The sequence below is a fragment of the Pteropus vampyrus genome, unplaced genomic scaffold, assembly GCF_000151845.1.
Source record: "Pteropus vampyrus isolate Shadow unplaced genomic scaffold, Pvam_2.0 Scaffold676, whole genome shotgun sequence".
Lineage (NCBI taxonomy): Eukaryota > Metazoa > Chordata > Mammalia > Chiroptera > Pteropodidae > Pteropus > Pteropus vampyrus.
In genome coordinates this window covers 20,227-35,339 of record NW_011889457.1, presented here as the reverse complement: position 1 = coordinate 35,339, position 15,113 = coordinate 20,227, and the positions used below count along the sequence as shown (strand labels likewise).

Sequence of the window (15,113 nt, the reverse complement as noted above, 5' to 3'; positions counted from 1 at the left end):
CGCCTCGGCAACGCCGGCCCAGACCTGGAAGCTGCCCGCAGACACCCGCGCGGTCCTGTCGGCCACTGGTCCACGCCTTGGACGGGTTTGCGTGGCGTTCTGCTTGGATGAGAACGCGCCGTGCTAATGAACCCCTGCCCGCCTTAAAATAAACCCCGTCCGAGAGTCACGAATTCGTTTCCCACTCCACGGCGAGTGGTTTATTGAAACAACTAAACCAAACCCGGCGTGAGTTCTCGGACGCCCGGAGGTCGGTTTCCGCTCGCGGCATCTCACCGTCCTTCTTCTTCTGCGCCAGGATGGTCACCTCCTCCCCTTTAGGGAGGTCGAGCAGGAACAGCACGGCCTCCTCCCTTATGATGTTTGTGAAGTCCACGTTGTTCACCTGTTCAAATACGTTTCACGTTACTCTTGGCCGTATTTTAAGACTCGAAAAATATTCACGTGCACGGGAAACGAATGTTCTCAGAGTGATTAAAAAATTCACATCCTTCAGAAGGAAGAACTTTAGAGAAATGAATATACTCTACATAAGTACGAACCAAGAAAATCAAGTGAGTGAAGGCATAAACTCGCTTAAGGAGCAGTCACGTGCATCCTGACACCAAGGACCGACAACGGCGAGATCTAACCGATTTAGACCAAAAACAGACACTTCTAATTCCAAATATGTGTTACTATTGGAAAATCTCTGGCTCTCAAATTTTAAATCTCAAGTTCTGAGAAAGTGCCACAGAGCCCTACTCTTTACCCGTCTCTGAAGAAGAAATCAAAAGGGAACGAGATGCAAAAGAAGTCGCGTGTGCGCCGCGGCGTCTCTACAGATCCGGACGCCGCGGGCGCAGAGTCTGCGAGTCAGCGCGTAGTCACGGGAGAGGCGCCCAAGGACCTAACGGGAGCTCACTGGAATGTCACCAGTGACTCTGCAGGGTCACGGGGAGGTGTCCTTCTTATCTTTTCAAGAGTTCTCACAGTATGAAAAGAAAAAAGAAAAAGAAAAAACCAACAGGCACTACATTGATGATATAAAACAGACTATTGAGTAGTTTTAATGATTCCTTCCAGCAGGATGCGAGGTGGGTAAGGGAACAGGAGTCGAGTTTCCTCAGCAGAGTGAACGCTACCCGACACGTCATGCAAAGGTATCGGCGGGAATCGGGACTTTTAGAACGATTGTTAAAAAGGCGGGAGAAGAAGTTCCAAGATCAGAGCAGGGAGCCCAAGGGCGCAAGCATGTCGAGAAGGGTGACTTACGACCTTCGAAAGGGCCGCTGAGAAAGGAAGGGAACGAGGGCGGAAGACGGCGTCAGGGCCGCGACGGCTTATGAAAATTCAGATTCGGGAGGGGTCACGGTGCAGCCGGAACACGGAACTTTATGACGTCACAGACCGAAACGGAAGCAGGACAGGGACTTGCCGACGCCTTCGCCACGCTCGACGGCAAAAGGAGAGAGAGAAAGAAGCCGGCGAGGAGCGATGGGGAGCTGGGGGGGTGGGCGGGAGCGAGCAGCATGACCGGGCGGCTGCAGGAGGCAGAATGCGGAATGTGGGCCGCGCCGCCGGCGGTGGCCCCGTGTAGGGGTGGCCATGGCGATGTGAGGTGGTGGGAAGAGCACACGCGGAAATTCACCTAACAGACGTGGTCCCCGAGCTGAAACGGCTTCCCCGCCAGGGGTTCGGACGGGTTCAAGGGGAGCGAGAGCCGCAGAGGCGACCACGTTCCCGGCAACGTTCCCGGCCGCGACGGGGAGAAGACAGCGGCGGAGGGGGGGGCCGGCACCCCTGCGGCTGTCCTCACTCGTGAGGGGCGCGTGCCTCAGAGCCCGACGCAGACCCCACGTCCTCGTGCCTGAGCCACCACTGGGGACGGAAGATGTCCCAGAGGACCATGTGGACCGCCACGGAGACCACTCGCGTGCGAGCAGCACCTGACGCCAGCAGACCCGCGGGCCATCGCTCTGGCCGGCCTGAGGGTGCAGCTGGACCCAAAAAGACGCTGGCGCAGGTCACCGGATCCCAGACGTCTCTCTTTTTGGCGGGCTCTACCAACACCAGCGATTACAATGAAACCCAAGCGCCCCCCTGGGCAGCTTCACAAACAGAGAGGTGAACAGGGTCACATGCAGGAACGGGAAGTGGGGAGCCCGGCGCGGCCGGGACCCGACGGAGCCTGAGCCTTTAACGGTCCGGCAGACCTGGCGACGAGGCCGGCTGTTCCAACGGGCGGCTTGCTGGGCCCGCCGCCGCCGCCGCCGCCGCCTAGAGGTCTGCGCACTCCGACCCCGCGGAGCCGACGCGCTGACCGACGTACCCGGAGAATCTGGTCGCCCTCCTCTAGGCCCTCCTTGGCCGCAGGGCTGTCTTCCAGAACGCCAGCGACAAATATGCCGACGTCGTTTCCTCCAGCCAGCCGCAAACCCACGCTATCTCCTTTTCTGAATTTCACCAATTTCATGCTGGGCCTGTTAAAACAAAACACCCCATTCGAAACAGTTAAGAGACACTTGAAAAATCAGAAAAAACGGATACAACAAAAACCACGTTCAGAACGAAATAAAAGAAGTCTCTGCGATCTTCCCCACATCACTATGTACTGAATAAAATTTAGCGTTAGAATTCCCAAATAGTATTTTCTATTATTCTGATTAATCAACTAAATTATAAAATATTCAAACATAATATACACATACCGCTTTACATTCTAAGTTATAAAATTACTTTATAAAAAAGGTTTTCTTAACTCGAAGTGTCTTGGTGCATTTCTAATGGCTAACTAAAAAAAAAAAAAAAAATTCTTCCATTTTTTTCTATCCAGATTCATACCATGTCCTCCTCTACTGAATAGCAGAGAAGTGCTGTTTTATAAAGGTTGAAATGGAAGCATAAATTGCCAGATTTTCCTAACGCCAGGAGCCAGAAGCCGGCTCCGAGCACCGTGAAGCCTAGTCCAAAGGCCGGTGGTTTCCAGCGCGGCGGCTGGCGGCCCCTCTGACCGTGAGGACACCTCGCCGTCCAGCGTCTCGGGATCAGCCCTGTCCGCAACCCCTGCCGCTGCTCGCTGGACAGGGCACGGGAAGGAGCATGTGCGTGCCCGCCCTCTACGACCGCGCAGTGTCAAAGGCATGTGACAGTGCCAAAAGCAACTGTGCAGGACGCCGTGGAACGGCTGGGCGGAGCGGGTCATGGTCACAAACTCTCTTTAGGGCAACGAACTGCCAGTTATGTACTAACGGCAAAGTCCCGTCTGGCTTCCAGACTCCTCCACGTTCCGATACAAGAAGATACGCGATTCTTGAACCTACTTTGACATGAAGTATGAAAAAAGTCCTTTTCCTCTAAATTCACTATGTAACGATGAGCAAATTATTACAAACTAACAGACTGACTAAAAACACAAATCAAAAGCATGAACACGCTGAGAAAGCCACGCCGTCTGGGCCTCCTGGACCCACAGAGACCACCTTAGCGTTTAGGACCCGCGAGGCATTCGCTCCTCGTCCCGCTTCCTCATCTGGAGCTAGTGTGAGCCAGACAGAAACCTAAGAGCCGCAAACTGGATGAGGTCACTCGCCGCCAGGGCTGGTGGCATCGTTGGTCCCTCCCTGCAACTACTCACGGTTTCAACATGAAGGCTCTGAGTCCCTCGGTGGCAGGATTAACCGACTTGGCCAGCCGAGTCCGGAGCGAACCGCAGACCCTCTCCCAAACCGCGCAGACAGCTCTTCCAGACACCGCCTCCAAGTCCCCAGGCCCTGGAGCACCCGTGACACTAAGCGACCCAGTGCCTCAGACGTGAAAGCTCCACGGTCTGCGTCCCTCACTCAGTTAAAGCCGCTGCGGGTGGCAGCTACGGCTCAGGGTCACGCGCGCGCCCTCTGCGCACCGCCCGCCCGCACTCGCCAACGCGCGCTGGCTGCGTCTGAATGACTGAGCACGGTTCCTGCCCAGCTCCCCAACCCTCTCTGCGTCTCCTGACCTGCTCTTCAGGGCTCCCCAGAAAAACGGGTCTCTGGAATCTAATCGTCGGTTTCCTTAAACCTTACAGAGGGACGAAAGCTTGCAAGCAATCCTTAAGAAAGGAAAAAGGGGCCTATTTCCTGACAAGTGACAAGATTTTGAATGATCAGTTACCTAACACTAATAGCACTTGCTTTGAAGCCTGTGTGACCCCATCTCTCTCAGGAGCTCTTTCCCACCAACGAGGCGGGCCTTGCGGTGACAGTCCCATTGTCTTCACCAGAGCAAACCGGTGTGAGCAGGGCTGTGGTGCCACTACGTTAAGAAGTCTGGTCACTGTCCATTGTGCACACCACGCCCCTTTGGCGCAGAGGCCGCGGAAAACTGATCTGCTCCTCCTGACGGTATGAAGTCTGGTTACAAAATTCACATCTCGATCCCATCAATTAGCAAATATAAAGGGTCTGAAATACCCAAAACTTAAAAGCTGCTGACTGATCTAGAACAGCTTCCTAACCACGGCTGATCCCCCAGGAAACATCTGCAGCGCCTCAAGACGGTCTGGCTGTCACGACTGGCAGCGAGTGGCCAGGCCACAATGTGAAGGGCGGCCCAGCACGGAAAACGATCATCTGACCGAAATGTCACAGTGCTGAAATGGAGAAACAGGTTTGTTGTTTGTTTGTTTTGTTTTTGGTGCTAGGGCATTAGAGAGCTTGTGTAAAAATGTGATGCCTAAATAAAAAACAATTGTTAATTTTGTAATTTGTGACCTAAAAAACTAAGCGGAAGATGGTGGTGAGAAAGTAGTAAATATCCAAAAAGAACGTCCTTTTTTTTGTTCTCGAATATCTGATTTTTTAAAAAATTAAAAAAAAAACCTAACCATAGCATTAAACGGTATACGCTATTGTAAACAGCATACGCAATATAGTTTGCAACTGATTTCTTACTTTAAATGATGCTAATAAGAGACAGAGAAGACAAGCCAAGTTCATAGTCACGTTACCGGAGAATCCCGTCTTCGTGAGTTGAATTGGGGAGGACGCCATCAGACGGACTGACAGGTAAATCCACGTCTGGCTGTCCGACTTGAGCATACACAGGCTTTGGCTCTAAAAGAAAGAACATTTACACGGTGTGGCAATCGCTTTCTTAAAAAATGAAATAATAATGTAAGCAACTAGCGAAATAATCAAAGTCTGAAAAATATAAGTAGAATTCATCGGCAAAAATATGAGTCCAGAGACCCTGATGAGGAAAGTGTGCACTGCGTATACTAGAGCACGTGTGCGTGTCACACGGTCACCTCGGCCTGCCACAGACCCGGCTGCTGAGGTCTGAGAAGCCTACTCCCGAGGGAAGAATCAGAGGAGGGGGATGCGAGCGCGTCCGCGTGTCTGCGCATGTGCGCGGGGCCTGTCAAGGCGCCGTCTCCTTCCCCGAGGGGAAGAAGCTTTAAGTATCTGCGTCCCCAACGGACGCAGGCGCGGGGCTCCGGGACCCAGGTCTCCAGGCCGTTCGAGCGGCCGGGTCGCGAAACCTTCAGGTTCTCACGTCTGATTCCATACACAGCGCCACAAGGCACTTTATAAAAAGTGTTCGTGAAAAGCACTTTTAATAAACGAATGACTTAAAATGTTTCTTAAGCTCATCTAATGCTTCTCTTCGATTGCCGGCCGGAGAACTCACCCACCGCGAGCGGCTGTTAGCTGCGAATGATTTCTACCCAGAAAAGTTCTAAAAATCTATGGGAGCCGACGGATCCATGCCGACCCCCTGGAGCCCAATCCGGAAAGCCCGGCCGCAGGCAGCGGCGGAGCCCGCCGGCGCCGGTGCGGGCGCTTCCCGGACGCCGACGCCGCTCCGCTCACCGGGAAGAGAGGGCGCTTGCTTCTCGCTCCGCTCCGCCGTGACTTCTTCCGCGGTCTTGGGTGCGTGGTCCTCGGCGTGCTTCACCGGAGTCGAGACGGTCCCGGGCTTCGAAACCCTCTCCTCCTCCCTGCTCCGGAGACTTTACGTTGGTAATGACAAAAAAAGAGCATAAAGACGTGAGGATCACTGGTAAGAACAACTTTAAAAAACGATGAGGGACTCGTGTGACAGCTACTGAAATATTATGAAAAACCAGTCATTAAATCCAGAGTGGTACTGCCACAGAAACAGAACGGATCAAACGTAACAAAACAGAAAATGGAGAAATAACATCCACAGACGCAAAGATTATTACGCATGGCAGCCCGAACCTGTTAGAAAAAGACAGGTTTTAACAGTGTTAGAACAATTTTCCGCAATTCAGAAAAATCGTATCTCTACACATATCGATGACAAAAATATAAATTTACTTCAGATGGAATAAATTCCTAAACCAAAAATATTTGAAAAAAATTGGTATCACTGAAGAATAAAAAACTTTAAGAGACTCAATGCACAAAAGCCAATCCATAGCAGCAAGTGATTATATAAAAACAGTTAAAAGGCATGCAAATAAATGGAAAAAATACATACACATTGAGTTGAACCAAATGAAATGGTTTCTTTAGTTCAAAGAGCTGAATGTAGTAATTTCATGTAGTTTGATCCAACATATGAAGTAAGAGTTTAATACTGAGATGATATGTATGACCTAACGACATATGTAAGAATTTAATATTTAGAAGATATAAAAAACTAGAAACCAGTTTAAAAGAGAGAAGAGAAAAATGAACAAATACTAGAAAGATGCGATTCACCAAAATGTATACACAAATAGGCAATAAACATAAAAACATGCTCAACCTCACTAGTAACCAGGGAAACGCGAATTAAAATCACTAGGAATGATCTCATCGCTCCGGTAAAAATAAGTGTAAATCAGTGTAGCTATCCGAGGGTGACATAGGGGTTATTTATCAAAACAAAAACATGCAAATATGCAATAACCTATAATCCTGCTTCTAGAGTTATCCTAAAAAAAATACATGTATTCCAAGATGACATTTTAAGAATATTTATTCGGTATCAGTTCTAATAGCCACAAATGAAACAAAACTAAATGTCCATCAAGTTTCCTCAGAAAAATATAAATCATAAAAGCCGAACCAAGACAATCCATTTATTTTTTATACCTCCAATAAAAAATTAAACAAGATCTACCGTTTTAAAAGGCAGCAGGTGTAGAAGGTTTTACACCCAAGTCCTCTCACTTCTGAAAAACAAAACAATTTGTTTCTTCCATTATCCTAGACCACAGCAAAATACAGAAAGCTCTCTATTCAAATATTAAAAATTTCTTATCATGGAAAATCCCAAGCATATATAGTAATACAGAGAACAGTGTAGAAACCTGCCGCCCCATTTTTAAAACTGACTAACGTTCTGTTGAACGGCGATTCATTCTGAAGCTACAGAACCTTGATGCCCAAACTCTGACAATGCCAGCACAAAAAGAGAAAGCAACGCATACTTTCAATGACGAATGGAAGAAACGAGTCTAGAATACCAGCTCAGGGACCACGGCCATGTACTCAGAGAAGGTTGGACGACACGGCAGGGCCGCGTCGAGGGTAGGTGGCGGCTCAGTAGGACTCCACTGCGCGTCTTACTACGTCCCAATAATACGGGAAAAACGCTAATGTCAAACAGGCCTGTGGGAAAATTCAACAGCCGTGCCTAATAAAATCTATAAGTAAAGCAAATGACAGGCAGCACAACTAATTCTGAGACTGTTTTCCAAAACCAAGAGCTAACACCACATTAAACTGTGAAATGTTGAATATATTGACTCTAAAATCAGTAGCAACACAGCGACACCTGCCAACACCTGCTATTTACCACCATTTTGAAGACCCAGATGATTCAATCGTGACATAATGGGCCTGAAATACTGGGAAAAAAAATTTAGTGACTATAAAAGAATATTTAAAAATTATATGGATAGAATATTAATTATATTTTTAAATCGACAGATTTTTCTCAATATCCTCAACAATCAGATGGAGAAGGAAAAAAAAACGTGCCAGCAACAATAGCACTAAAAATTGTCAAACTCCTAGAGAAAATGTATGACTTTAGACCGCAAGGGATCTCCGTCAGCAAGATAAAAATTCAGAAGCCAAAAGGAAAGAAATTGATCAGAGATGAGAAATGTTTAACTGCACAAGAAAAGAGCGTGAAGACGTGTCTGGAACACGCTCACGGGGGGAACGGGGAGGAGGAGCCCACCAGAACCCAAGGGGCCGCGGGTGTCCACTTGGAGCAGCGAGTGGCGCTGTAGCCATCGGGCTGGTAAACGGGGATCCTGAGACACGGTGCCGTCTCGAGGGTCACTGGAAAAGTTACCTGGCACTATCGGTGAACATTCTAAAGCACCGCACTCTTTGGTGACTTTAGAAATAAATAAGCCAGCACGTGAAATCACGGACGAGGATGCTCGCGCACACTGTCCGCACGGGCCAGGCCTAGAGACGGCCCCGGGCGACAGAGGGCCCTCGCGGGCAGGGCGGCCTGGAGGGAGGCGCGGGGCCCGGGCTCCTGCGCCGGGGGGAGGCACACTAACTGTGCGCGGCGCCGCGTGTCTGCACGAGGGTGGACAAACTCAACTCGAGAGAGTGGGAGCCGGGCTGAGGTGCTGCTGATCGGACCTATTTTACTCCTTTTAATAGTAATTAAAATGATAATTCAGGATAGAGAGTAAAATACTGAAAGAAGTTACAGTAAAAGCTCTATACAGACACGTGAAAATATAACTCAGCGCGATGTGAAGCATGAGCCCCAGGACACAAACACCGTGCCAGCACCGAGGCCAGCCTTCCCTCGGCGAGGACGCAGGCGCGGCCCACACGGGCCCGCACGGCGCGGCCCGCAGACGGAGCTGGATGCGGACGCAGTCGAACAGGCACCGGGGTCCACCCGGAGGCAGCAGCAGACAAAACAGTAGCCGAAGAGAATTTTAGATGCGTCTATGATATTTTAATTTTTATAGGAAATGTTTACACACTGCTTACGAAGACTGAAATGTTTTAAAATACTGTGATCTTTAAAATACTTTAAAACAACGCTGATGCCATTTTTAACTGGCATTAAGTCTCACGTGAAACAAATAATTTGGTTCTATCGATGCATATCATCGGCCGTCTCGTATCAGGAAAAATTTTCTCTATCCTGCTAAAAGGATAAAACGTAAGCATTTGTCATAGTTTCCATTTTGATACTGATTTAACTATTCTGTGGGGGTGTACTCTAGTTTTAAATTACAAATATTAAATGAGCTGCATGCAAGTTTTCTTAAAAAATACTCTGAAAGCCAAGGTATTTTCCAGTTCAAACCGGAATGAACTTTTAAATCATAAAAGGTCAAACGTTTCGGCCATTGCTCATGTGGTAAAATCTCGCGTACGATTAGTCTAAGAACAAACATGTCCAATTGAGGTTCACCCCCAAGCTGGCCGAGGCACCTCCAAAAATAACGGACAGGGCAACACGGTGAGGTCTCCCTCCAGCCTTGGTATTAAAAACTGAAAATGACGTATTAAAAACACTTTAAAGACTGAGCTTAAAGAACTACATGACTGTAGTAGTTCTACAGATTTCTGTTGCTCGGCAACAAGCAGACTCTAAACTATTGGTTTTAGAAAGATCATAAAACAGACGTTTCTAATTGATCTTCTTCTTTCTAAATTAAGAATGTGACTGACACTAATGATAACTACCATCTTGATAACTCGGAATCACTTATAAGGTTTAGATTTGAATACTGTCCCCGGTGATGACCAACAGATTGTCACCTGCTGTGCGACAGGGCTCCTGGCCCTAGTATCACACAAAACTGCTGCCAGTATTCTCATCTCTGGTTAATTTTCATACCATATTGTCCATCACCTTTTTTTTCCTGTAATATAACTATTTGACTTAAATAACATTTCAGATGACGGAATTCACATCATTCTATTCAATTTTTCATACAATTAATTTGGAAAAATCAATGCTCTTTTTAGTGCATTTCTGTCATCTACCAAGAGATGGGGGCATTATTCAGTAACACGCAGACCGAGAACAGTGCTACCGACAGTCACGGAGCACGTCACTTACGTAATTTCAGATGTTCTAGAATCCATATGAAATTTTGTCTTTTAACACAGACACAGAGTGGGCTCTGAAACGATACTGAATAAAACACAAACAAACCTAGCAATGAGCACTGAAATAATTCTCTCTACACATATATTCTTTCAGTTTAAAAACAAAACCAAACCATTTTACTATTCTAGACCAGGCACTGGCAAACTTTGGGGCCTCTGTTGCAACTTCTCGATTACGTCCCTGCGGGATGGGTTTGGCCCGCAGGCTGGAGCTGGCCCTCCTGTTCCAGGTAACGGTGGTGGAACACTGCCCAGCAGCTTGCAGTGAAGCAGCAGCAAGCTCAGGTGTCTCCCTCCGTCCAGGTAGCGTCTGCTCTCTGACAAAGAACATCAGTCGCACAGGAACACGAGCAGGTCACGACAACACAGTGCTGCGGATCCGTCTCCTGGAGACGGAGCGGCAACTGACCTTCGCTTTCTCCCTTTCTCTACCCCGGTAAGGCCAAAGATGTGCGTCGAAAGGCCAGGCGTTTCGACCCCGCACCAGCCTCCCGTCAACGACAAGACCCTGGACTCCGGCACCGCCTCTCGGCTGGCGCTCACCTGCCTACAGAATGAGGAGATGGATCTTCGAGACGGTTCTACACGAGCGGGTGTCACAGGACACGTGACACCCCTCCTCCTCCTCCTCCTCCTCCTCCAATGGCAGCCAACGTTGGCGTCGGGCGCTGTAGTAAGTAACTGAACTCACAACTCCGTAACGTATGACCGGGCCTACTTTGCAGCAAACGGGGAGACGGAAGCACAGAGGGGTTTCGGGGTCATGCAAGTAACGAACGGCAGGCTGAGACTCGAACCCGCAAGTCTGGCTCTGAAGAAAGCACTATATTCTGTTGCCTCAAATGAAGACGATATTTTCAGCAGATAACTGCATATCCTAAAAAGGCACAAAAACATACAGAAATCTAGGAAGACAACAAGGTGGCGCTATGTCTCAGCAAGCCAGACCTCTTTACACACTACACTGAAATTTTTCTTAGAGATCGAGTTTTTGTATCGCTTCTTTTAAAAACTTTATTTAAATAACACTTATCAGACAAACTCATTCGTACAAAATTAAATACCAAAAATAAAAAAATATATGAAAATCCCGTGGTGTTTCTTAATGCTAGGATTTTACTGTTATAAAAGATCCAATTTGTTTCTCAAAATGCAGGGCGCCCTCTAAATTCAAATCCAGCCATTCAGATTTTAACATTAACTTTAGAGGAGAAATGAAACCTTTAAGCAACTGGTATTTTTTTTTACCTCTTGCCTATAAGCAGGTTACTGAATTTTCAGGAGTCAAATTCTCAGTATGAAAATCTGGGGAGAATCTGAAGACTTCCGGTCTTCTGCAGTCTCTTCCCGAGTATGTGCTACATGTTCTAACCGGAAGTTCCCAAACCTGGCTGGGCACCGAGGACAACGACACCAGGAACTTGGAAGCGCAAAAAGCAGAGAAGCGTTTCCCGGCTCCAGTTCAGATGAACCGAGGACAGCGCCCGACTTCTGTTTTCTCAAACTCCCATAACTGAGGCTCCCAAGAGATGCAAAACATCCCAGTATACGACGAAAATGCTAACCTGTTTCAGTTAACAGTTTTTTAAAAACCTCTTCAACTTTAAAGATAAAATTACAGATGCGAAGTGTTTAGAAAATCTAAGAAAAAGAACTTCTTAAGACTTAGAATTTTCTTACAATAAAAACAAACAACACATCTTGTGAATAGTTCTTTCCTTTTTTTTAAAAAGGAAAATCATGACCAAATTGCTTGACACCAGGTGGGAGAAGCGTGCTGCGTTGGCGGCTGCTCGCGTGACTCACCAAGGGTGCGGGTCGCCTCCCCCGCATGTGTCCTGGCAGCAACCCTTTTCCAGATAAGGATGGTGCTGCGTCAGGGAGATTTTCTGAATTACTATATTACCCTGCAGCAGTTAAGTTTAATTATCAGTTATGAGATAAGCCAGTTTTGCATGTGAGGTACTATAATACCTCCTGTAAAAAAAAAAAAACCATGACAACCTTAAAGATCAGGATTGATGTAATCTATAAATCTAAAATTTGAAATTTAGAGAAAACAGCTTCACGAACATCTACACGGGCAGTGCAGGACAAGTGGATCGCTGTGGTAAGGCTGCTCCTGGCTGGGCCCCCCCGCTTTCTCCACGAGCTCCTCCCTCGTCCCCCGCCCTCCTCCAGGAATGTGCTCCCCAGGGTCCGGTTCCGGGCCTTTGCTCCAGCTTGTTTCTTAGCAAGTTTAGTGCCTTCCACAGCCTGAGCTAACACAACACCTCCACGCAGGTAAGCCCCGAATCGCCGTCTCTAATCCTAAACTGTCGGGCTCTGGACCTGAATTTTCAAGTGCCTCCGGAAGAGCCCCATGTAGGCTGCACACCACAGGTCACCCGCCGGCCGGCAAGCCCTGGGAAGTCCAGAAAGTGTACGTAAGATGCCGCAGGCGTGGGTCCAGGTGCATTTTTAGGGAGATAAGTTTCGTAATTTTCTTCAGATTCTCAAACGTACACGTGACCCGCAAAGACAGCATAAACTCAGGTGAGTGACATCCTGCTAGCATGCCAAACCCTTCGGCACCAACGCCAGCGTGTTTTAAAAGGGGAACAAAGTCCGGTTAGTCTGTCTGGTAAGACTTCCGGGACAGTGGAGCTTCCCGAGCAGAGGGTGGCAAGCGCGCTCGCGTCTTCCAACGCGGGCTCAGCGAACTGGGGCGGTGGCCCAGCCACTTTTATGACGTGTTCTGGGGACACGGCTGCGCCCCCTCAGCTACATGCTGTCTGCGGTTACTCCCCTGCTACAAAGACGGAGCGGAGCCGTGACAGGAGACGGCTCCGGCTGGCATGCGGGAACATTTCCTGCTTGCCCTTTAAGGAAGTCCGACCTCTGTCTTTCTAGATAAGACATACCTAAACAGATAAAGAAAACCAGACCTAACCTTAAGTAATCGAGAGGAAACTTATCTTCTAGTTTCACTTGTAAACAATACCCTAACTAGTGCACACAGGTAGCTGTTTTGTTGTAAACAACAGAGGTGATTACCTGCCGTTGCTGGGCTGCTGCGGGGAGTGTCTGGAATGGTCCGAGGGCTCCGATCGCCGGTCAGGGGACCTGGACCGGCTGTGGCGGGGAGGCCTGTCGTGTGAGCGACCAGAATGATCTGATGCCAGTGACTGAATTTCTGAAATGTCTGTTAAGTAAAAGGTGCTGTTTAGTTTCCCATGGGACGAGGACAGTCAACCATCAGGAACCCCAATGACGACGCGCGTGAGCTACGAAACGTAATTTCTCGCGCGGCATCAACCCCATCGGGCTCTGACAGTGCTGCGCCGTTCAGAGAAAACACACGTAGCGACGGCAGCGCTGGCCCTCGCAGGAGTCACTCTAAGCGACGTCAGTCAGACCGGGAAAGACAAGCACCGTGTGATGTCACGTGCACGTGCTTTCTTACAAACACAAATCACAAAACTGCTCCAAACTCGTAGGAAAAAAGGCCTGACTTGTGGTTACCGAAGGTGGGGGGTGGGGGGTGGGTGGGAGGAGGCAGAGCTGGAGGAGGCAGAGCTGGAGGAGGCAGAGCTGGAGGAGGGAGAGCTGGAGGAGGGAGAGCTGGAGGAGGCAGAGCTGGAGGAGGGCGGCCAGAAGGCCCAGCTCTCGCCAGGAGGCGCGGCACAGGGCGTGCGTGCAGCTCAGGGCCGCAGGGACGCTGCTGCGCAGGACGCGGGGGTGGCTAAGAGCGAAGGCCCTGAGACACCACGCACAGGGAGAAACTTCTTTTCCTTTTCCTGCTACTGTATCTACCTGCACGAGACGATGACTACATAACTACGGTCGAGACTGTTTCACAATGTATGTAAATGGAACGGGCATACTGTACACCCTCGATTTATACGGAGAGAGGTGTCAATTCGTTCTCGACACAACTGAGAAAAATATAAAGTCGACTTGTGCACACACGCCTGAGTATCTGTGGCCCCCTTAGCTCGAGGTGTCTGGCCCGCAGGGCCCTGTCTCACGCCAGCAGGGCACACCTGCACCTGCTGCACCTCCCCGGAACTCCGCGAAGGCCGCCGGGCGGGGCGGCCGGGGGCGCACGCACCGTCCCTCTCCGAGGCGTTGGCGGAGTGGATGCTGTCGGACAGGTCCGGGACGTTGAGCAGCGTGGCCCGCTCATCTCTCTGCACCACCATTTTCAACTTGCCTTTCGACCTTTCTATCAACGTCTTTGCATCCGTCAGCGACATGTTTTCTGTCACGGTCCCATTTATCTGCAACAGAAAAGAAACTATAAGTTGAAAGTAAATGACACAAATGTAAACGTTAACTAACTTATGTCTGACGTGAACAAGAATATCTAAACTGCTTCCCGCCTTACTGCAAGAACCAGAACACCCCCCTTCACGCTTTCTTGAATTATCAGAGTCCTCCTCCTGCCTGAAATAAAATCTCTACTACACAGCTGCTAGTCAGAAACCCAAATTAGCATCCCCAGCCCCTCCCCAAAGCCTGCCACATTCCATCACTCAGAAGCGAGCCAACGAAACAAACACTTCAATGCTGTCCAGAGCAGTTATCTAAACCGCCTGTAGTGTAAGAAGGCGCCTATCCTACCAGTGAGTGACACATTCACAGCGATCCGTTCTCTCGGGGGCTCTATGCCTGAAGGACAGCATGAGCGCTGACATGTGAGAATGAACAGCGGCCGCCGATCCAGTCCCCCAAACACAGGTTTTTAATGCTTTTTGGCAAAACCACTTCAAACGTGAGAGGAGCGACACGACCAGAACCTGCTGTCCACCTCGGCTCGTCCGAGGGGAAGGACGCGACCGTACCTTCAGCACGACGTCGCCTTCCTGAATGTTCCCGTCTCTTGCCGCCAAGCTGTCTTGTGAAATTTCCTTTACGAATATGTGGCTGGCCAGTCGAAGGCCGTACTCTGAAACGACACGGTGACACGTCCTCAGTGTGCAATCCTGGGACGCGGGTGTCCAAAAGCATAAGACTGTCGTCGCGTGAAAGGTGAGTGAGCACAGCCAACAAGAA

At 49.1% G+C, this 15,113-nt stretch overlaps 1 protein-coding gene across 1 annotated transcript in view; it reads right to left on the bottom strand.

Moving 5' to 3' along the window:
• TJP1 (tight junction protein 1) overlaps positions 1-15,113 on the bottom strand; it is a 51,406-nt gene that overhangs the window by 23,159 nt on the left and 13,134 nt on the right. Inside the window, exons 5-11 of the mRNA XM_023526025.1 lie at positions 14,903-15,006; positions 14,170-14,338; positions 13,113-13,260; positions 5,832-5,971; positions 4,967-5,072; positions 2,312-2,462; positions 277-385 (exon numbers count right to left, since the gene is read on the bottom strand). Of these exons, the coding sequence (XP_023381793.1) occupies positions 277-385; positions 2,312-2,462; positions 4,967-5,072; positions 5,832-5,971; positions 13,113-13,260; positions 14,170-14,338; positions 14,903-15,006 (927 nt within the window). The remainder of the gene's footprint in view (positions 1-276; positions 386-2,311; positions 2,463-4,966; positions 5,073-5,831; positions 5,972-13,112; positions 13,261-14,169; positions 14,339-14,902; positions 15,007-15,113) is intronic.